Source organism: Engraulis encrasicolus, chromosome 5 (assembly GCF_034702125.1).
Source record: "Engraulis encrasicolus isolate BLACKSEA-1 chromosome 5, IST_EnEncr_1.0, whole genome shotgun sequence".
NCBI classification, from domain to species: domain Eukaryota; kingdom Metazoa; phylum Chordata; class Actinopteri; order Clupeiformes; family Engraulidae; genus Engraulis; species Engraulis encrasicolus.
This window is the reverse complement of record NC_085861.1, coordinates 5,473,575-5,497,970: the sequence shown is the minus strand read 5'-3', so window position 1 is coordinate 5,497,970 and position 24,396 is coordinate 5,473,575. Positions and strand designations below refer to the sequence as shown.

At 43.5% G+C, this 24,396-nt stretch overlaps 1 protein-coding gene across 1 annotated transcript in view; it reads left to right on the top strand.

The window, feature by feature from the left end:
• The window catches only part of kiaa0319 (KIAA0319 ortholog), a 45,319-nt gene extending 22,374 nt beyond the window's left edge, over window positions 1-22,945 (top strand). The window contains exons 9-23 of the mRNA XM_063198432.1: window positions 508-595; window positions 1,783-1,872; window positions 3,240-3,375; window positions 5,912-6,143; window positions 7,115-7,238; window positions 8,261-8,390; window positions 9,820-9,968; window positions 11,891-12,042; window positions 16,364-16,502; window positions 17,298-17,457; window positions 17,853-17,989; window positions 18,638-18,760; window positions 19,612-19,702; window positions 20,697-20,788; window positions 21,880-22,945. Of these exons, the coding sequence (XP_063054502.1) occupies window positions 508-595; window positions 1,783-1,872; window positions 3,240-3,375; window positions 5,912-6,143; window positions 7,115-7,238; window positions 8,261-8,390; window positions 9,820-9,968; window positions 11,891-12,042; window positions 16,364-16,502; window positions 17,298-17,457; window positions 17,853-17,989; window positions 18,638-18,760; window positions 19,612-19,702; window positions 20,697-20,788; window positions 21,880-22,052 (2,016 nt within the window). The 3' untranslated portion in view covers window positions 22,053-22,945. The remainder of the gene's footprint in view (window positions 1-507; window positions 596-1,782; window positions 1,873-3,239; window positions 3,376-5,911; window positions 6,144-7,114; window positions 7,239-8,260; window positions 8,391-9,819; window positions 9,969-11,890; window positions 12,043-16,363; window positions 16,503-17,297; window positions 17,458-17,852; window positions 17,990-18,637; window positions 18,761-19,611; window positions 19,703-20,696; window positions 20,789-21,879) is intronic.
• The last annotated feature ends 1,451 nt before the right edge of the window (window positions 22,946-24,396 follow it).

Genomic DNA, 24,396 nt, shown 5'->3' with positions numbered 1-24,396 from the left:
ACACTAGGGTAAACAAAAACATATTACATTGCAGTACATAAGGAGTTTTACTGTAAACCTCTTTTTGTGCTGGGGAGGAGGACTCCTAATGGAGCGGAAACATTTGAAAGGACCCCCTCAAACTTTTCTCTGCAAATTACATTTACTATACTACAGTTGTTTAAGGTAACCTTTTTTAATGCAACAGTCTATTGGAACAGTGTATTTTTTTTCAAAAAGCTGCGGTGTAGCTATGTTTCCCTCACAAAGGGAAGTCAATAGGTTAATACGTTTCAGCTTATAACTTTAGGTTTTGGAGTACTGATATTACTAAGTTAAGTCAACTAACTTTACATTGTACTATCATACAGAGCCAATTTATATGTTTCTGTTATTTTAAACTAGTATCTACATGTGCTTACCTTCCTCCAGTCCATAGAGCCTTTAGTATAACTTAGATGAAAAGCGTAAGTGGATATAATTTAATCTTTCTGTCTGCTCTGCTCCCTTGTGTGTGCTCTTCTGCAGCTCACCGCAGGCCTGTACGCTCTCAAGGTGACTGTGAGCGGAGAGCGGTCCCACGGGGAGGCAGCAGTCAACATCACAGTTCACTCAGGTATGTCACAACATCACAGTGCACTCAGGTATGGGGCAACATCACAGTTCACTCAGGTATGTCACAACAGATCAGGGTGGTCAGGTATGGCACAACAGAACAGTTCACTCAGGTATGGCACAACAGATCAGGGTGGTCAGGTATGGCACAACAGATCAGGGTGGTCAGGTATGGCACATCATCACAGTTCACTCAGGTATGGCACAACAGATCAGGGTGGTCAGGTATGGGGCAACAGATCAGGGTGGTCAGGTATGGCACAACAGATCAGGGTGGTCAGGTATGGGGCAACAGATCAGGGTGGTCAGGTCAGGTATGGCACAACAGAACATGGTGGTCAGGTACGGCACAACAGATCGGGCCAGTCACAGCATTTGAGAGAGTTCAACAGTGTGGTTAACAAGAAATGCTGTATTTTATACTGTATTTTTTTATTTAGTCTCTCCCTCTGTTTAGATCAGTGGTTTTCAACCTTTTTTGAACAAACGCCCCCTTGGCCTCATCACTAGCCTATGTAGAGAGTTACTTGTGCACAATCCCTGGTGCTGAACAAAAAGATTACGTATTTTTGGAAAAAAGGTTCGCACACTTTGGATTTTTTCTTCTTTAAGTTATTTTTTCTTCTTTTTATTTATCCATTCATTGGCAATGACGTTTCGACCTCTCGGTCTTCCTCAGATTCACTAACAAACACAGGCTTGACACATTATCTACATTATGTGTAAAAAATAACTTAAAAAAATAACTTAAAGAAGAAAAAATCCAAAGTGTGCGAACCTTTTTTCCAAAAATACTCATCACTAGCCTACCAATGCCCCCTTGACCTCATCATAAGCCTGACAACGCCCCCCTTCTTTGTATTAAAAAATTAAATGGACTAATGCCCCCCAATGGCAACTAAGCACCGCCCCCTTTCAACTGTATGGTCCCCAACGCCCCCTGGGGGGCTATACCGCCCCCGTTGAGAAACACTAGTCTAGATGATGTGAATGCCTGTGTGGTTATAAAAGAAATATTCCCTTTCTCATATGGTTCACCTGGTGAACTTCAGGCACTATGATTCAGTGTATAGGGCACATTGACCAAGCACTGAGAGACATAGTGCCGGGAGTGCACAAGTGCGCCATTTGAGCCTCGGCAGTACAGTATTGCAGGTCTCAGGCATCCAGTCTTTGTTTCATTTCTAGATTCTGTGAATAGCGCTCCCAAAGCTGTTGTCAACCCACCAACTCAGGAGTTGACCTTCCCAGTTGGTCTCGTCGTCATTAATGGCAGTGGTGAGAGTCTCTTTCCTGTTCTCCTCTCCTTGTGGGTGATGTTTTCTTCTGTCTTTTTTTTTTATTATGCAGATATTTTTACTTGTTTACTTTTTTACTTTCCAAGTGAAAATATGCTATATTTAGCAGTTTGTCGATACAGTAGTCCCATAATTTATGTCGTTCCACTAGTGGAACACTGTAAAAGTCATTGAAAAGTTAACTACCATAATACTACACTACTATGACATAACACAGGGATAAGGCGCTATGACTTGATCCTTGCCAATCTGGTAACAGCAAGTTGCTAACACTGTGTTTTTTAACGGATTAATGTAGATTCCATGTAATTTCTCTGTGAAATGTACATGTTTTCCGATCACTACTGGCATTCTATTACATGAAAAAGACTTGTTCTCTACGCACAGTACACCTCTAAAAATATGGCGGAGGTGTTTAAATTCACTCCTCCTCCCCTTTTAATCTCCGTGAGTGGGATTGCCCCCAGAAGACTCCTTTACGGTGTCTGTTAATGCAGAGTGTTCAGCCTGACGACGGTGTTGTGTTGTGCTGTGCTGCGCTGCGCTGTGCTGTGCTGTGCTGTGCTGTGCTGTGCTGTGCTGTGCTGTGCTGTGCTGTGCTGTGCTGTGCTGTGCTGTGCTGTGTGGTGCTGTGCTGTGTTTTGCTGTGCTGTGCTGTGCTGTGCTGTGCTGTGCTGTGCTGTGCTGTGCTGTGCTGTGCGGTGCTGTGTGGTGCTGTGCTGTGTTTTGCTGTGCTGTGCTGTGCTGTGCTGTGCTGTGCTGTGCTGTGCTGTGCTGTGCTGTGCTGTGCTGTGCTGTGCTGTGCGGTACTGTGTGATGCTGTGCTGTGTTTTGCTGTGCTGTGCTGTGCTGTGCTGTGTGGTGCTGTGCTGTGTTTTGCTGTGCTGTGCTGTGCTGTGCTGTGCTGTGCTGTGCTGTGCTGTGCTGTGCTGTGCTGTGTTCTGCCTGACAGCTGTGCTGTGCTGTGCTGTGCTGTGCTGTGCTGTGCTGTGCTGTGCTGTGCTGTGCTGTGCTCTACTCTGCTGTGCTCTGCTGTGCTCTGCTGTGCTCTGCTGTGCCACTCAGAAATGGCACATGTGATGAACCACTCTTATTCTTCTCATCACCAACCACAGCTGTGTGTGTGCGAGTGCATTCATCCGTGCGTGCCTGCGTGCTCGTGCGCGTGTGTGTGTGACAGCAAGATCTGACTTCGGCTAAATGTAGTATGTAAGAGTGTGAAGTATGGTGAATGTATGTGCAATGATGTGTGTAATGTCTGTGTTTTTCACCACTGTTCACCTTAATTTCCCTCAGGATTAATAAATAATACTCTACTCTACTCTACTTATGTTGCTCTCTAATCAGAGAGCGCAGATGAAGACGCTGACATTGTCAACTACCGCTGGGAGCAGGTGGGAGGCCCCCCGCTGGCCAACGCCAGTACTGCGGATAGTCCTGTTCTCCTTTTACACATCCTGGAGCCCGGGACGTACTCCTTCAGGTGAGTGTACACTGTAAAACATTACAGGCCAGTTAAAGGGACACTGTGTGAGATTTTTAGTTGTTTACTTTCAGAATTCATGCTGCCTGTTCACTAATGTTACCTTTTTCATGAATACTTACCACCACCATCAAATTCTAAGTATTCATTATGACTAGAAAAAATGCACTTTTCCTACATGAAAAGGGGGATCTTCTCCAGCGTCCGCCATTTTGAATTTCCAAAAATAGCCATTTTTAGCTGCAAAAATGACTCTACTTGGACCATACTAGCAAATATTTGTTTATTACTTTGCAAACTTTCATGTAAAGATCAAATTTGGCAATAGGCAGTCCAGTTTCAATGAGCAGCATAGTTGCAGTACCTTTTTTGACCATTTCCTGCACAGTGTCCCTTTAAATGTAAAACGGTAAGTTGCCCTGCTGTCTTCAGTTTGCAAGTCAACTCAACTCGAGACTTAACTCAACTCAACGCTTTCTGAAGTTGAGTTAACTTACAAACTTAAGGCAGCAGGGCAATAGTGTATGTACTTCACACGAGGTCATCCATGCACAGTCTGCCACTTCACTTGGGGCTCGAACTCACGGCTTCTTGCTAACAGTCCTCTGGCGTTCGAGCACAGGTTAGAAACCTTAGCTACAGGTCTTGGCTGATAACTCAGTCGCTATTGCATCTATGTGATGCTTCGGGATGCAAGAGTTTAACTCACGTTCTGCTGCCAACCTCTTCTAGTTGGTATCTGTGATGTGTACACAAGCTAGCTACAGCACTCTCTACCACAACCAGGGCCGTAACCGGACATTTTCAAATACCGAGGTCAAATGCTGCATGCTGTACTGCATACTGTACATTTAGAATGCTTCAAACACTTCAGTCAAACTCTTAAGTTTGTTTTCATTAATCACTGCCTTGAGGATAAATGGGGGTGGTGTATACAGACTGAATTTATCCTTGTTGATCATATCATACATTGATTTCCATCATAGATCAATTTTACATTACTGAAAAATCAAAGAAAAGGGGGCGCACCTTGCATCAATTTTTTCTTCTTTATTTTTGTGCACAGACGCGTTTCGGCGTGTGCCTTCCTGGAAGGCACACGCCGAAACGCGTCTGTGCACAAAAATAAAGAAGAAAAAATGTATGCAAGGTGCGCCCCCTTTTCTTTGATTCTAAGTATTTCTTTGGGACAGCACCCTTAAAAGTTATCAAGAAACCTGAGTGAAGCCTGCTACCTACTTGATTTACATTACTGAAAAAAATTTACAGAGGACATGACCTCTGTGTCCTCAATGGTAGTTACGGCCATGACCACCACATGTTCCCCTGGGTCATGGAGGGATAGCATTCAATTGCACTCTCATGCACTTAGTGCTGTAACTGCTGACAGCGATCTTACCGTAAATGACCTTCAGAGCCTGCCCAGAGGACAAAGTCCATCAGCAGGGCTGGACTGGCCATCTGGCATACCGGGCATTTCCCAGTGGGCCCTGCACCCTCGTGGGCCCCTATTTTCAGAAATGTAGATAGTGTAGATATGTTTTAGAAAGATGAAAAAAGTATTTTTGTGGGTGCTCTTTGGTTCAAGGTTAAATGTATAAAAAAAGTTGCTTGAAAAGAGAGAAAACTTTTCAGTTCAATTTCATGCCCTGAAAAAGGCTCAACTGTCGCTACGCATGGGCAATTTTAAAAGTCCTTAATGGACATGTCATAATAATAAAGACATTTTTAACTATACTTTTTGGAGTGCCTTGGTGAAGAAAAGTTTTCTCTTTTCAAAAAAAAATAAATGTTTGAACATTTCTGAAAAAAGGGGCCCACGAGGGTGCGGGGCCCACTGGTGAGTCAGTTCTGTGCCGCTAATTATGAGGGGCCCCTTTAAGCCAAAAGTGCCCGGGGCCCTATTTCTCCCCCAGTCCAGCCCTGCCCTGTCCCTCAGGCTGCACTGCAGTGTATGGAAGTTAAGCTGCCAGATCTGTTAATGATACTCTGTGCTAATGTATAACTGCTGCTGCAACACAGAGCCTAAAATCAGAGCAGATCAGCTGCACTCCTCTACTCCTCTTTTCCATCCTCGCTTTGCCTTGAAACCGTCTTGAAAACTCATCCATGGGTTAAATTGTCACTTGCCGCCTGCCGCCCGCCTGCCCACTCACCCACCCACCTGTCTGCCTGCCAGGGATGGAACTGGGGGAGAAATAGGGCCCGGGCACTTTTGGCTGAAAGAGGCTTCTTATAATTAGCGGCGCAGAACTGACTCACTGGTAGGCCCCGCACCCTCGGGGGCCCCTATTTTCAGAGTTTTTTTTTTAATTTCTGAAAATAGGGGCCCACGAGGGTGCGGGGCCCACCGGGAAATGCCCGCTATGCCAGATGGCCGGTCCTGCCCTGCACCCACCCGTCTGTCTGCCAGGGCTGTTTTCTTTCCCTTGGCGACTGTGTCAGTTTGACCTGCCCTAATTAAGTCACGGTTGTGCCACATCCTGATTTTTTTCTTATGTTCTTATTTTTTCTTCCTCCTCCTCCTCCTCCACAGACTGACGGTGACAGACTCGAGGGGATTGGCTGACAGCGCCACCGCCTCAGTGATCGTGGCCAATCGGAGAAGGGATCTCCCCCCGGTGGCGGACGCGGGTCCTGATGCGGTCGTCACCCTGCCTGTGGATCACCTGGTAGTCAGGGGCAACCGCAGCACTGATGACCAGGCCATCACAGCATACCTGTGGACACTAGACCCCAGCAGCCACAACACAGCGCCCAACATGGAGGTAGAATATATAATATAATATAACATAACATAACATAATATAATATAATATAATATAATATAATATAATATAATACGCTAGACCCCAGCAGCCACAACACAGCACCCAACATGGAGGTGTAATATGTAATATAATATAATATAATATAATATAATATAATATAATATAATATAATATAATATAAAATAATATAATATTATACAATAGAGCCCAGCAGCCACAACACGGCACCCAACATGGAGGTAGAATATATGATATAGCATAATATAATATAATATAATATAATATAATATAATATAATATAATATAATATGATATGATATGATATGATATGACATAATATAATATAATATGATATAATACTGTAATACTGTAGCATTGCCCACATTTTGAACTATTCCAATCATTCGTTTGTTTATTATTATTATTTTTTTTTACATATTTTGGCCTTCCAGCCCCAATAAACCATGAATTGAAAAATTCACATTATTAGAATATTGTATCACCAGATACTTCAGAAAAAAAGAAAGAAATTCGGGTCACATCAAATCAGTTGAAATTTGGTACTTTCTACATAACATGTCAATGTTCAATACTTGGTTAGGACTGTCTTTGTCTTAATCACTGCCATGATGCGTTTAACATTGAAGTCAATGGCAGACGGAGGCATTGCATGGGCATTATGGAAGCCCTGATATCCTTGATGCTTTGCTCTCAGCTGGTTTTGTTCGTTTGTTCTGGTGACCCACACTTCACTCTTCAATATACCCCGTAGATTTCCATGCCATTCCGTGCATTGGTGGTATGGACCTTCTAACTCACCAGAAATAAAACCTAATTGAAAATGAATGGGGTTTATTTCTGTCCGTCAATCATCTGGCTGAATTGGACAGGTCATTTGGAAAATGTGGCACTGGATTGTAACTAACTAATCAATTTTGCCCATCACTATTAATGTGTGTATCCAACAGGGATTGCGTGAGCCGTTCCTGCAGCTGTCTGGTCTTCAGGAGGGCCAATACACCTTCCTCTTGACCGTCACTGACTCCAGCGGCCAGCAAGATTCAAGCCCTGTCACTGTCACCGTTCTACCGGGTAAAGACACACCATACAAGGGATGCAAAAGATTAATCGATTAATCTGTCAATGCGTTAATCGGTTAAAAAATATTAATCGCAATTAATCGCCAATTCAACTGACAAAAGACCCAGGTGAAATGGGCATGTGAAGAGTCTGTGTGAAGAGGGGTGTGAATAGTGGGAATATTTAAATCACCTTTGGATTAAAGAATTGAAATAGAATTCATTTAAATGTGGTATTTTATCTCAATTTTTAATTACAATTTTTAGATTTAGTAGTTTTTTTTTCGAGAAACATTGAGATTTCGGGGGGAAAACGCTGCTTATCAATTAATCGTAAGTCGATCGATAAGGCTATCAACTAATGATTAATGAATTAATCGATAATTTGCATCCCTACACCGTACACTGTAAAACATTGCAGCCAGTTCAACGTTAAAAAAGCAAGTCTTGCTGCCTTAAGTTTGTAAGTGACGGTAACTCAATTTCAGAAAGCCTCCAGTTGAGTTAAGTAAACTTAAGGCAGCAGGGCAACTGCCTGAAATACGTTCTCGTTTTGTTGGTGTCCCTGTATACACCAAAGCCAAAAGGCACTGTCTACCGTATGCATGTGGTCAAATGTGGTATTGCAATCAAATGCAATAAGTTGCTCCAAACTTCACTTTTTTTCCTCCTCTAGAGCCAAGACCAAAAACTGAAGATTATTACAAATTGACATATCAGAATATGTAATATTCTGTAATATTCTGTAATATTCTATGTAATTACTGCGAAAGTCATTCCGTTCTACTGTGGGCTGCGTTACACACCGGACATGCTTTTGTTGCTAAAAAAAAAGTAGCAGATTTCAGATGGAGAGTAATATCATGCATTAGAAATCAGCATGATTAAATTGCTTTCAGTATAATGAAGAATTGTACGCTCTGAAGACTGCATCCTTGTATGACTATGTGCCGTATATAATAAAGAATGCATCTTTGTTTACAGTGTAATGAAGTGTGTATAATTAAAGTGAGTGTCCTTGACTTGTCCTTGTAGTGAACGCTGCCCCGGTGGCTGTGGTGGGTCCAGATCGTCAGCTCATCCTGCCCGTCAACAGCGTCACTCTGGACGGCAGCAGCAGCACTGATGACAGAGGCATCGCCAGCTTCCAGTGGGACACCGTCAGGTAGGCTACGTACTAGCCGTCAGGTAGGCTACCTAGCCATCAGAGGCATCGCCAGCTTCCAATGGGACACCGTCAGGTAGGCTACCTAGCCGTCAGGTAGGCATCGCCAGCTTCCAATGGGACACCGTCAGGTAGGCTACCTAGCCATCAGAGGCATCGCCAGCTTCCAATGGGACACCGTCAGGTAGGCTACCTAGCCGTCAGGTAGGCTACCTAGCCGTCAGGTAGGTTATCTAGTCATCAGATAGGCTATCTAGCCGTCAGGTAGGCTACCTAGCAGTCAGGTAGGTTATCTAGCCGTCAGATAGGCTATTTAGCCATTAGGTAGGTTATCTAGCCGTCAGGTAGGCTATCTAGCCGTCAGTTAGGCTACCTAGCCGTCAGGTAGGCTACCTAACCGTCAGGTAGGCTAGCTAGACGTCAGGTAGGCTGCCTAACCGTCAGGTAGGCTATCTAGACGTCAGGTAGACTATCTAGCCGTCAGGTAGGCTATCTAGCCGTCAGTTAGGCTACCTAGCCATCAGGTAGGCTATCTAGCCGTCAGGTAGGCTATCTAGCCGTCAGTTAGGCTACCTAGCAGTCAGGTAGGCTATCTAGCCGTCAGTTAGGCTACCTAGCCGTCAGGTAGGCTACCTAACCGTCAGGTAGGCTATCTAGACGTCAGGTAGGCTACCTAGCCATCAGGTAGGCTATCTCAGTGTTTCTCAACTGGTGGGTCGCGACCCAAAAGTGGGTCGCGGAGGGGTCATGGGTGGGTCGCAGAGCCTTGGTGTAAAAAAAAACGTAATTCTAAAAAAAAAAAAAATCCAACTTTTCCTGCAACAATTTACAACTTTTATTTTGATAGGCTAGTGAACTCCGTGTCATCTGTTATCATAGATACAATCTGAATGTTTATGCCAGATAGATAGCGTGCAACCAGTCATTCGAGTCTTGGTTACATTTTGAGAATTGCATTGAATTGACTTGAACGCTAAAAAAATTGGGTCACGACCGAATGAGAGTGGAAAATGGTGGGTCCCAAGACTGTTCCAGTTGAGAACCACTGGGCTATCTCACTACCAAGACACCGTCAGGTAGGCTACCTAGCTGCCAGGTAGGCTATCTAGCCGTCACATAGGCTCTCACAAGCAGAGCTGTCAGGTAGGCTACCTAGCCGTCAGGTAGGCACTCACTACAGAGACACCGGGTCTAGATGAGGAGTCCCATCACACTAATTAAAGGCCCCACACCAAAATCAGTTCTTGAAAAGCATTCATCTCAGTCTGTTGTGGCATGAGAGTGTTGGCGATGATGACAAGGAACTGCTTCATAATTATAACCGTTTCATAATTATGCCACACCTTGTGGATGATTATGGGCACTATCTTTTGTGTACATTTGTGTGTGTGCATCAGATTGCCTCTTATTTTGACATACTTTTTTTCAGTGGTCCACCAGGCACAAAAATAGAGGACGCGAGCAGAGCAGTAACCACGGCGACTGGCCTCAGGGCGGGGAACCACAAGTTCCTGCTAACCGTGAAAGACCAGCAGGGGGCACTAGACAAGGCTGCCTTCACCGTCACTGTCAAAGAGGGTAAATTAATACAATAGCTTACGTACCTCCTGCCAATGCATTTGCTTTTGTCATTTTCACATCCGCCAAGGAGGTTATGTTTTCGGTAGGGTTGGTTTGTCTGTCTGTCTGTCTGTCTGTTTGTTTGTGAGCAGGATAAATCAAGAAGTTATCAATGGATTTTGATGACATTTTGTTGTTGGAACTGACAAAAGGAAGACGTGATTACATTTTGATGGTGATCCAGCTCACGATCCGGATCCAGGAATTTTTAAAAAGTTCTTCACCATTGCGAACTTTGACATTCCAGTTTCTAACTCCACAAAAACAAGGCGGAAAGACTTGAAAAAAAAAAAATAGGGTGTAACCAGTGTTGGGTAAGTTACTTTTTAAAAGTAGTTAGTTACTTTACTTTAGTTACTGCGTTCAATTGTAACTGAATTACTTTACTTATTACTAAATTTAAAAAGTAACTTGTTACTTATTACTTTACTTTACTTTTTCGCGGGAAAAGGGATTTTAACCAGCACACCTCATAATACACCTGCTTCCCAAGGTTGTAGGCCGGCTGTATAAATGGTCTAATATTTTAATCTGTGCAAACTGTAGGCCTACCTCTATGGAATCCCTTATATAGTCCTATTGTCATTCTCAAATCTAATATGCATTTCATGATTGCCCTGTAAGCCTGTTTATAACAGTGTCAATACATTTGAATCTAGTCTAACATTACACCATAGAATAGAATATTGTCTTTTATTGTCATGTCAGCATTACAATTACTTTTGGTCTCACAGAATAAAAACAGAATGAGTAAGGTGAGGTGGCCATACCAATGAGGTAGGACACTCTGCTTACATCCTCTCCTAGATGTTGCAGCTTAGGCTACTCCAAAGCCTTTCAGTTTCCTGCGCATTGCATTGCATATGCATATGCATCAACATTATTTTTAAAGATTCTGCCGAATGCAGAATCCGTTCGTGCTGGAAGACGGTTTGATCAGGCACATTTGAATAGCCTGAAGAACGTGGCGGCCTCAACGCCATGATGTTGCTTGCGCTGTTGTTCTCACGTTATTATTCCCAATTACTTGACTCGCGCTGGCTGCTGCTGCTGACGGAGCTACCCAAATTGTTTTTTTTTTGCCGTGTAGCCTATTTAACTGTCATCAGTGAGCACAAAAGAGGCTATGGCATTTGCGATATGGGGTACAGCTGTTTTAGAATGCATTTGCGTAACGATGAACTCGGAATGACTGTAGATGTAACTGCGCATGGAATCACTTTCACGGTAGAAAAAAATGAAGGTGGAACTCCAAGTGCATGCACGAGGAAGGAACAGCAGTCTGCGTGCGCGCGCTCTCACACACCCACTTCCGAGAGCTCGAGAAGGGCTGGGGAAAACAGCCCAGACAGAGCTCTTCGCGCATCTAGAACTAGGCTACTAATAACAGCAGACCTTAAGATGATTTCAAGGCTGAAATTTATAACGAGTAACGCCCGTAACGGCAGCGCAGTAACTGTAATTAAATTACTGACATTTGAAGAGTAATGCGCTACGTTCCTATGTTAGTGCCAAAAGTAATTAAATTACGTAACGACGTTACTTAGTAAGGCGTTACCCCCAACACTGGGCGTAACATAGTCAAATGTTCTATCAAACAGCTTCCTTGGCAGAGGTCTGCACTCTCTGAGTGCATTTCTAGTTTTGTAATAGTAACAGTATACTTCCAAGTACTTACTCCTACTGTTTACACATTATTATAGTAGTATTTGTTTAATCTTACACGCCACACATACACTCAATATCAGACAAAGTCGCTAGTAAATTTCCTTTTCTACCAGCCAAACTGGATTTTTACCAACATTTGGCCGGTGTTAATTCAGAGCCCTTGTTATAAGTATAATGTTCATGATTTGGTCTACCTCCCCTTGCGTCCACAGCCAGAAGCCTGCCCTTGGTGGCCCATGCCAGCGGCAGTCACACGCTGACGCTGCCCAACAACTCCCTGGTGCTGCGGGGCTCCGTCTCCAACGCCGGCCCCACCAACGTCTCCTTCGTCTGGGTCAGGGATGAGCAGAGCCCGGCCGCAGGGGTGAGGGAAGCATTTTATCTGAAACCTTATCGGTAACACTTCACCCGTTAAAACACGGTGTTATAAATTTGCTGTTACCAGAATGGCAATGACCGAGTCATAGTGCCATAGGCATAGGCATAGTGTTATGTCATCGTAGAGATGACAAATGAAAGCTTAGAAATTCTGTTTTCTCAGTTTCTCCATTTTGTGACCATTTTGCCCATCTTTCCGATGGACTTCAACAGTGATTCAGCAATGAAGTATCTCTTCTTTTCATGTGCTGCGTTTTCCTCACCATTCAGAATATTCATGATGAATTATACATTTGTTGACTGCGCGGAAAAATGTGCCGAGTTGGCAGAACATAAAGGATGCTGGAGCCTGTTGGTGCCCGAGGCAAAAAGCTGTCGCTTAAAAATCTACTGCCACTGCTGTGGTTATAAGACCAGGGTTGCAAGATCTTGTGAGAGAAATAAGCAAGGCGTCCTGAGTGAAAACAATCCCTAAAGAAGCGCCCGAAGACTAAAACAAAGGGGATGGGGTGGGTGGGTCACGTGCCTTGTCAGAGGCGATCTTGCTCTTTTTGAGAGCGTCTGTGTGTGGGAACTTGTAAGAGTGAGTGAGAGAAACAGAGTTTGTCATTTACAATCATGAGGTTTCAGACATCGAAGCACATTCAAGTCAGCAGAGCTGAAGCAAACATCAAACCCAACCCTGAAAAAAGATGGCCAAAAAATTGCAGCCCGACACTGCACAGAATTTTAGGTGACAGCTTAAAGTGTTTATGAAACGAAAACAAACGGTCATTCCCTTTAAAGCCTTGTTTTTTCTGATAGCATCGATGAGACTTTGAACCCAATCATCCTGGAGGAACTTGTGAAAATGGCAACTCAAAGTGTGAATTCTGTGAAATTTGGTGTGACTAATGAGCTGGGCTGTGACATCATAGAGGGGAGTCCCTGGTTTGCTAGTATGGCAATCTGAGAAAACAACACACATTTGATGGACCCACATCTTATAAAGGAACCAAAATTCTGATACAAACATCAGCGTGTCGAAAAACCACACATCCAACCTCATGAGAAAAAAAAACAGCAGCACAAATCTATTTCAGAGGCACTGATACATCTGCAGAAAGTGACATGTCTGACAGGCGAAGTGACGATTGTTGACATAGCCTGACAGTTCGTTTTGTTTATGGTTACGGTTGCTAAGGGCGCTTTGCCATGACCCACAGATGACATGGCGTGTGTATTTGTTGACAAATGGGGGGCATTTTGATTCAATTGCGCGATATAGTGTGATTGAAATGCATGTAGGCTACATGCAAAAATATCATCAACTAGAGAAAAAACTGAGGTATTAGGCTGTTGTTATTTTTTGTGCTCAAAGTCACAGGTGTCGCGTGTCCCTCAGCCGGACTCTGAGGACGAGGTGTGTCCAAACGTCAGCCACACGTGCACCACAATACTAAAAACAAACAATCAACGCTTCAAAGTAGGCCTACGCTATGTGCATCTCTGTTTATTCGCTAAGCAGTAGCAGGACTTTTTGTAGGATTTTTTGGCATGAGGGAGCATCATGACAGGTTACAGGGGGTGAAGGGGGGTGTTCCCCCCCATGAATGAGAAATTTATTAGGGGCGCTCAAATATATATATATATATATATAAATATAAAAGTATGAGGGTGCACCCACGGAGGTATGAGGGTGGAGCGCCCCTATTTCCCCGTTCAGAAAAAGCCCTGAGTAGCCCAATCTGTGAGTTGGCTGTCCTCGACTGAGAGCACCACGCTGATGTGCAGATATCCTCCCAAAACCAATTTATTGACCAGTTGAATGGCAATTGATAAAAAAGTGCATATTCCGAGAGCATTCGCATCGGTTTGGCATGTAATGTGCATTACCCTTTCCTGAAGACAACATACAAAGCAGATGGACAAGGTAAAACGAGTAGCCTAAAGCAAAGCAGTGCACTCACCTGTCTTCGTGCCCGAGCAGTTACAGGGGCAGTTTCAGTCTGCACGCCGGCGATGTCAATTGTTGGAACTGCTTGAGGCAATAGCATTCTCTTCAGTCCAACCATGCCCGCGACCTCCACATTTGTGGTGAAGCACAAGGGGTGGAAATGTGCCGAGCACAACAGTGACCAAGAGCTTGCTTCAAAACCACGCATTGGAACCACAGAGCCCTAGCTTGATTTAGCCTTCTCCTTGTCGGCCACAGTTCCATCATTCTGCACAGAAGGGAACTTGTGCAAAGATATTCCTTCTGTCAAGTAGCCATTTTTGCAGCTGGCACCGTTCGGCCCTCCAGCAACACACTGCTTGACACTGCGCTTTGTTTTGGTACTAGCCGCCATTGATCTGAACAAGGTGGAATGAGGTGAACTCACCCCTTCTATGTCACGCATATCATTTGCATAAAATTTGCATGTCACCAAAAAAACACTTTTTGGGAACGTTTTAACATGACTTTAGGACAAAATATCACCCAGACAATATCCCATTTTATTCACAAGGCTTAGAACTTTCAGAATCTGTCCTGGAAATGGTCAAATTCCTTTACTTTGTTTTCGTTTCATAAACACTTTAAAAAAGAAGAAGCCGAAAGTCGCTTATGAACAAAGAACGTAGATTGGATAAGACGTATCACTCAATGGAAAATACATTGGTCACGGTGTAGTACGAGAGCGTTGCTTAAATACCATAGAACTAATACATTTCTATGCTTGAAGACACAGTGCGCATGGTCAGTGGGATTTGTACTCCGTAAAATCGGTCGAAAGAGGATATCCGGTTGTCCGTGTTCAGCTTTGGTCATATTAACTACAGCTGTTGGTCAGCAGTAATTGCTGGAGGTAATTAAGGACAGCTGACAAACATTCAGACTGTCCTATGACCTGTTCCACACTCCGACCCTCACGGAAGTGGCATTACACTTAACCATGCTTCCAATACTGACTGTAGAAGAAGAATTGTACTCCCCTCGCCATCATTTCGTACTACGCTGTGATGACGTCTGTGATCGCTCTTATCTCAAGACTCTTTGCTTATAACAAACAGAATTGGCAACCCTGCTGAAGACTCTCAGCCTTAAGGCACCGTCAGTGGCCTGAGGCTGCAAGCAGATGGGAATAAAATAGTAGTGCCATTTTAGTCTCCATTGCATAGCTGATGATCCATTCAAATGAACACATTACTATGTATTAATGTGTCATCACTGTCATCAGAAACAAACATACCACGTAGCCACTTGATGCAATAGTGTAATAGTCATCGAAAAGTTAAATGCCATAGTGCTACACTACTATGACATTATAACACAGGGCATTTAGTAATGCAACGCCTTGTCTTAATGGGTTGAAACACTGGAAATGAAATTAACAGCAATGCTACGTATGCGACTCTTGGGTTTTTTTTTCTACAAGGTACAAGGTGCGAGCCAATTTGCAAATGTTTTCTTCCATACTGACCACTGGAGCAGATTCACCCTGTAATTAATTAATTATTTAGCCATTTAACAATATTAACTCTAACTCTATAAAATTACTCTACTCTACTCTACTCTGCTGTGCTACTCCACTATACTGTACTCTACTCGTCTCTACTCTACTGTACAATACTCTACTCTACTCTATTCTACTCTGCTTTGCTTTACTCTACTCTTCTCTACAATTCTCTACTGTGCTGTGCTTTACTCTAATCTACTTTACTCTGCTCTACTCTACTCTACTCTACATTACTCTTCTCTACTCTACTCTTCTCTGCTGTACTCTACTCTACTCTACTCTACTCTGTTCTGCTCTACTCTACTCTACTCTACTCTATGGCAGGATATTCTGTATAGTTCTGAGCGGTCGTGCTGCCTAAAGTTACTACTGTACTCTACTCTACTCTACTCTACTCTACTCTACACTACTACAGGATATTCTGTATAGTTCTGAGCGGTCGTGCTGCCTGAAGTAACTCTAATCTACTCTATTCTACTGTACTGTACTCTACTGTACTCTACTCTACACTACTCTACTCTATGACACTACTCTACTCTACTGTACTACACTACTCTACTATACTCTACTCTACTCTACTCTACTCTACTCTACTCTACTCTATTGCAGGACATCCTGTATAGTTCAGAGCGGTGGTGCTGCCTAAAGTAACTCTATTCTACTCTACTCTACTCTACTCTACTCTGAACTATACAGGATATCCTACAATAGAGTAGAGTAGAGTGGTCGTGCTGCCTAAAGTAACTCTACTCTACTCTACTCCACTCTATTACACTACACTATTCTACTCTGCTCTACTCTGCTCTACTCTACTCTTCTCTATTGCAGGACATCCTGTATAGTTCTGAGCGGTCGTGCTGCTTGTATCTGGCCAACCTGGTGGAGGGTACTTACCTGTTCCAGCTGCGTGTGAGCGACGGCCTTGGGAGGTCCAGCTCCGCCACCGCCACTGTGGAAGTGCGTCCCGGTAGGACCACTCAACACACACTACAATACATTACCACCCCAACACACATTACATTACATTACCGCTCAACACACATTACAATACATTACCGCTCAACACACATTACAATACATTACCGCTCAACACACACTACAATACATTACCGTTCAACACACACTACAATATATTACCGTTCAACACACATTGCATTACAATACATTATATTACATAGGACTGCTCAACACACATTACAATACATTATCGCGCAACACACATTACAATACATTACATTACATTATATTGTGGTACCGGTAGGACTGCTCAACACACATTACAATACATTACATTACATAGCACCACTCAACACACATTACATTACATTACATTACATAGGATTGGTCAACGCACATTACAATACATTACATTACATTACATTACATTACATTGTGGACCAGGTAGGACCTTCAGCACATATTACATTACATTACATTACATAGGACCGCTCAACACACATTTCATTCATATTACAAAAAGTGTGAGTAGAGTAACTTTATTGATCCCGGGGATGCACGCACATCCCAAAAAATACAATTGCCGTGGGTGCAGGACATCAAAGAATGCACAAGAAAAAGGAAGAAATATTCACACACCACAAAAAAGCTCCCTTGTCGTGATTTAATGACAAACTTTTTGTTGTTGTTTTTTTTATTATTATCATAGGTGGAGCTGGACAATCATTGTTTATTATTATTATTATTATTATTATTATTAATAATAATAATAATAATAATAATTCCCTCTGCTTCCTGGTTGTAGACCCGCGTGAGCGCGAGGAGGTGGAGCTTGAGCTGGCGGTGGGCGTGGCCCAGGTGAGTCAGCAGCAGAAGAGCACGGTGCTGCGCCAGCTGGCCGCCCTCCTGCACGTCCTCGACGCTGACATCGCACTCAAGGGACTCCACGACCAATCAGATATTAGGTACATTCACCAAGAGCCAATCAAATGTCTTGATACAGTACTGAACTGTAGGACAAATGAAGTCTCATCAGAGTGGTGTTCTCTCTGGGCTGGGTTTCATGTTTTAAAGGTGCATTGTGTAGGATGGTGGCCGGAGTAAGTATTACAACTATGCTGCTTATTGAAACTGTGCTGCCTATTGCCAAATTTATTTTTTCCATGAATATTTACTAAGTAATAAACTAATATTTACCAATATGACCAAAGTAAGTTTTGCTGTTTACAATATCTATTTCTGGAAATTCAAAATGGCGGACATGGAGAATGATGTATCTGATGCGTGTGTGTGTGTGTGTGTGTACCTGATGTGTGTGTGTGTGAATGTGTGTGTGTACCTGATGTGTGTGTGGTTGCAGCACGGTGATGAGGTTCTCAGTGCAGGGGTCGGACGGCACAATTCCCGGGCCGCGATTGGCCAAGCTGCTGAGGAACCAGCTGCTGAAGCAGAAGACTGACTTCCTGCTCTTCAAAGTGCTCCGAGTCGACACCGTCAGTCAGTACACACACACACACACACACGTGCAAACACACACACGCAGAGAGACAGACACACACACACAGAGACACACACACGCAGACACAGAGACACACACACGCAGACACAGAGACACACACACGCAGACACAGAGACACACACACGCAGACACAGAGACACACACACGCAGACACAGTTTGTACACAGGCACACACGCATATGCGCCCGCAGGCACACATGCACACACACACACACAGACACACGCACACACACACACTCACATGCAGAGACACACACACACACACACATGCACACTCACTCTCTCACACACACAGTAGTACACACACACACGCACACACACACAGCAGTACACACACACACACACACACACACACACACACACACAAACACACACACACACACACACTGTATACTATGCATTTCACTGGTATATTTCTGTATATTTTCAACCACTTTCACATGTGAATTGTTAAAGCACAAAAGACATGTGCATAGTGCTGTCACAGCTCATGCTGAATATTGAGTAGATAAAGAAACTAAAAGTGTGTGTGTGTGTGTGTGTGTGTGTGTGTGTGTGTGTGTGTGTGTGTGTGTGTATGTGTGTTTGCGTGTGTGTGCGTGCGTGCGTGCGTGCGTTGCCCTCAGTGTGTTTGCTGCGCTGTTCTGGGCGAGGCCAGTGTGACCCTGTCAGTAAGAGCTGTGCCTGTGACCCCCTCTGGATGGAGAACCCCTTCCAGCGCCTCCTAGAGGATGGAGAAAGCAACTGCGGTAAGTACACATTCACCCTGAACCATAGGCATACAGCAGGTGTCACCAACGTGGTGCCCACGGGCGCCAGGTAGTCTTCTAGGAGCTTCTGAGGTGCCCTCCAAGGATGTTAATAAATAGTGACGACTATAAGCTTTTAGTCACAGTTAGTGTTTAAATATGAAATTATTTCTTTATACGCAAATTATCATTCAATCATAGTGTGATTTGGGAATGATGTCAAGATATCAGTAGAGGATTTTGAACAAAAGTAGCCCTTGGTAGCCCTCGGCAGCCCTCTGACCCAGAAAGGTTGGGGATCCCTGTCATACAGTATATCTGCAGTGTAGACATACCCTAATTTAAATATCCTCTTTGCCTTTGACATGCCTGTGCCTACCATTGGTTCTTTCTTACCCAAGCCCGGGATAAGCCTTGCTTGTGACTGAGACTGTGATGAAATACAACGACTTTTGCTCAAGACATTAGACAATTAATTAATGACTTTACATGGGGACCAAAACACATTTTTAAAATGTGTAACATGCGTTATGTAAACATGAAGACGCTCTGTGAATGTTCTGTACCATGTGTTTTTGGAAAAAAGGTTCGCACACTCCTTTGAATTTTGTTCTTCTTTAAGTTATTTTTTCTTCTTTTTATTAATTCATTCAATGTCGAAACGTCATCATGCTTGCCATTGAATGAATGAATAAAAAGAAGAAAAAATAACTTAAAGAAGAACAAAATCCAAAGGAGTGTGCAAACCTTTTTTTAAAAAATACCTAATCTTTTTGTTCAGCACTAGGGAGTATGCACAAGTAACTCTCTACATCTGTACCATGTGTAACATGTGTTCTCTTCCTGTTCAGAGTGGAATGTGCTGTACGTCATGGTGTCGGGGTTCCTGGGGCTGGTCCTCGTCCTCTCCGTCAGCTGGACCTGTCTCTGCTGCTGTAAAAGGTACAGCCAGCTCTTGTTATGCCATTCATTTCATTACACCAGGGGTGGGGAACCTTTTTCATTCGAGGGGCCACTTCAAATTCATCCAAGGATCGTACTATGAACACAAACCAGGATTCCCCCCTGCACTTTATGCCTATGTTGAAGGTAGACACCTAAAAATCAGACCCCAGCTTCTCTAGGTCCCCTGAATATGACTTAAGTGTATTGCAAATGTAATGTCTAAGATTCCTTTACAAAATATGTCACATTTCATGTGAAGCTGCTTGACATTAAAATTGCATCAGGGGCCGCGTAAAACGGCCTCAAGGGCCGCAAACGGTCCTCGAGACATACGTTCCCCACCACTGCATTACACTTTACAGCTGTCTCATGTAATACCATACCTTTCATTACATTTAACAGCGGTCTATTGTTATACCATACCTTTTGTTACACTTTACAGCGGTCTCCTGTAATAGCATACATTTCATTACACTTTACAGCGGTCTCTTGTAATACCATACATTTAATTACTTGGCTGACGGAAGTACAGCAACTACATATTTTGTCAAAATTGCATTTAAACTGGAAATTGTGTTAATTAGCCCAACTGGGAAACTCCAACTCCCATTGTCATTGTGACACAGCACTCCACAGCACACAAGTGTTCACTGCACACTGCTCACAACGAAATTGCATTTATGCCTCACCCATGCAAGGGGGCAGCCCCCAATGGCGCCCCAATAGATGCTATAGCTCACAGTGCCACATTTTGTACTCACATACACAATGCATGTAGGCATACTACACAGCATACTCAATGTATCCACACTTACTACACCGCATACTCAATGTATCCACACTTACTACACCGAATACTCAATGTATCCACACTTACTCAATGTATCCACCACACATACTACACACCAAACATGCATCCATGCACAGATATTCATCTGTAAACATAGTTATGGTGAATGATTCCAATCTCTGATTCTGCTTGTGATTAAAGGACCAGACGCACCAAAGTAAGAAAGAAAACCAAATACACCATCCTGGACAACATGGACGAGCAGGAGAGGATGGAGCTGAGGCCGAAATACCGTAAGGAACCTGATTTCTGGGGAATTACTTTTAAAGCGACACTGTGCAGGAAATGGTCAAAAAAGGTACTGCAACTATGCTGCTTATTGAAACTGGGCTGCCTATTGCCAAATTTGACATTTACATGAAAGTTAACGAAGTAATAAACATTTTTTTTTCTAGTATGGTCCAAGTAGAGTCATTTTTGCAGCTAAAAATGGCTATTTTTGGAAATTCAAAATGGCGGACCATGGAGAAGATCCCCCTTTTCATGTATGAAAAGTGCAATTTTTCCAGATATAATGAATACTTAAGAATTTGATGCTGGTGGTAAGTATTCATGAAAAAGGTAACATTAGTGAATGGGCAGCATGGACTCTGGAAATAAACAACTAAAAATCTCACAGTGTCCCTTTAACGGTGCAGTATATACAGTAATTACCGGTAGTTTATTTCCAGAATTCATGCTGCTCATTCACAAATGTTTCCCTTTTCACAAATACTTACCACTACCATCAAATTCTAAGTATTCATTATGACCTTGAAAATCTTCTCCATGTCTTCATGACATTTTTAGCCACGAAACCTAATACTGTACTTTGGCCATATTAGGGTTTTTTTTGTCATAGTAGTACATATTAGTTTATTACTGATCAAATTCCACAATAGGCAGTACAGCTTCAATGAGCAGCATAGTTGCAATACCAATCTTACATACTGCATGGACCATTATAAATGCAGTGTAGATCTGTAAGTGCAGAATCAGTTCAAATATTTTACAGTCTAGTGTAGGATGTTTCCCCTAGGGGCTGTTATTGAGCCCCAAGGTGGCGTTGACAAGGATACAGCAGAATTTGGAATCATTTCAGTGAGATTCTTCTAGTCGTGTGCTACCACTGTGGTGAAATAACATCGAGTGGAGGAACTACACTCTAGAACTTAATTAAGCTGCTAAGTTAAATTAACTAAGTTAAATAATACAGCAGAATTGACTGTGTCCAGGGGGTGGCAGCCTGGCTAGTAAAGAGACACCTGTTTGTACAGTATTGACAAACTACTGACTCAAAAAACCCTCCACACATGTCACATTTGATTGGCTTCTTTCTCCTTAGACATCAAGCACAGGAGCACGGAGCACAACTCCAGCCTCATGATGTCGGAGTCGGAGTTCGAGAGCGAGCAGGACACCATCTTCAGCCACGACCGCTCGGACCGGCCCCGCAACCGCTCCAACGGCGCCGTCAGGAACGGAGACGCCTTCAGCTTTCGCTCCGTGGACAGCTGAGCTGAGCCGGACCGGCCAGCCCGACAGCCTTCTGTCTCCCTCCAAAACACCAACACACATGAAGGACTGCAACCTGTTTATCATCGACTTTCAAATCTCTTCGAGAATTGGTCTGACCAAGAGTATAACAATTAACATTTCCCAAACGGCATGGTTGACCCGCCTGCCTTGGTTTGCTACTGGTTGTTTGCCTTCCCGACAAAGTGGGAGGAGTTCCCGATTTTTCCGTAGCTCGGAAACGATATTTGTATTGCTCCTGGCCTGACTAGAAGCATCGCTGAAGGTGTTGCGTCAATAGGAGGGCGCGGCCTGGCTAGGACTGCTGTTCTCTCCCCAGGGGGTTGGCTATCGGCCTGCTCAGGGGTCAAGGCCATAGGTGCCGGAAAGGGGGATGCAGTGGTGCATTTTCATCCCCACTTTTGGGCTCCCTAAATGAGGCTTTCTCAACGTTTACTGCAGACAAATGAGTGGAATGCTGCAGCAGTAACATTGTTAAGAAATAAAGAACGAAGAAAAGAAAATGAAAAACAGAAAAGAAAATGCGCCACCACTTTCTCCCAGAGCCTACTCCTGTATGTGGACACATGGACTTCACTGGGTGGAGTAGTTCACACGAACAGACCAGAGAATGTAAATAAGATGGACGCTCGCTCATCTTGCATATGACTACTAACTTAAAATGCTTGGATCCCTGTCTCTCTTGTGCATTGCATAATTATTTCCTGAAACAAGAGATCTGTCTTTAAAGTCATTTTTGTATTATTTATTTATTTATTTGATTGGTGCAATGTGCGCTGAGCTTACAAAGAACATAATCTATCAATTTAAAATGTGTCCCTCGTCAAAAAATATATGAAGTTCTCGATTTGTATAAAATACTTGAAGTACAGAATCCTGTGAATGTTTGCAAAAGTTTTGCCCTCTATCCCTTGATAACTCTCTAATCCTAATATGTGAAAATAATATTCCTTTATTCTATTGGAGGCAAGAGAACATCCACTATGAAAATGGCTAACCATGGAATGATCCATTATGGCACTTTGTTTAAATTGTGCAAAAACATAGGATGCAAGATTTTGTAGAAGTGTTACTGTAATGGAGGCTAACTAGCAGAGTTGGCGTGGAAAGTTAGTAAAACCTCCCTCCCAAAGCTTCATAAAGTGTCGATGCCGTAGGACCGGGAGACTAGTCCCTTGGTCCAGCAGTATTGTACTGTGACTCCCATTGACGTGGTGAAGAGTTCGCGCCCCTGAGGGGGACGTAGTGCGCAGTAATACGTCGGGTTACATTACCATGCTGACGATGGCCCACCAAATTTAGCATGCCTTCTACTGTACATTCACTAGTTCGCCCTTGAGTGCTCGGTGTACAGTAAGCATGTTCGGCATACGGAAGCCTATCTGGATCCGGGATGCTTTAAAGTGGTAGTTCGCTATTTTAGACATTAAACCCTGTTTGTGTGACTTCTGGGGTGAAGTAGAGATGTTCTCATCACAATTTTGACATTTGGTGCTGAACGGAGCATTTGGGTATTCAGGACTGCAGCCCCCCCACCTTTACATTGACTCCAATGAAGCACTCAAGCAATCGATCATAAAATGGCATTAAACTTTCGTTTGCAGAGACATGAAACTCACCGAGTGGTCAGAGGTGGGCAGCGATATGTTGGCTCGAAAATCACCGCGAAATACGCTTCCAGAGAAGATATATTCATTATTGTCCGTCTTCATTGATTGTATTGGTTTGACTAGTATTACTCCGCGCAACCGGAAATGGGGGTGCGTTTGTTTACGTTACTATCTATGGTTTGTATGCAAGCTGTAGTTTTTGTAGCCAGTCCCGCTCAAAGATAGCCGTTCTACCTCACTCCTTGATGTCTACACAAACAACACACTATCGCTACCTACTGGCTGGATGTCTACTGCTATTCAACGGTGTCTGGGGAAAAATAGGGTCAATTTTCGGGTCAATTTATCGCTGTCTACCACTGACCACACGGTGAGTTCCATGTCTTCTCAAACAAAAGTTTAATGCCATTTTATAATCGATTGCTTGAGTGCTCTATTGGAGTCAATGTAAAGGTGGGGGGGCTGCAGTCTTGGATACCCAAATGCTCCGTTCAGCACCAAATGTCAAAATTGTGATGAGAACATCTCTACTTCACCCCAGAAGTCACACAAACCGGGCTTAATGTCTAAAATAGCGAACTACCACTTTAAGCGAAGACCATGCGGGACAAGATCCACTCACACCTGCACCCCCCTGTGTGTAGAGCAGGGGTGGGGGACCTATGTCTCGAGGGCCTTGAGGACGTCTTATCCAGCCCCCGATGTAATTGTAATGT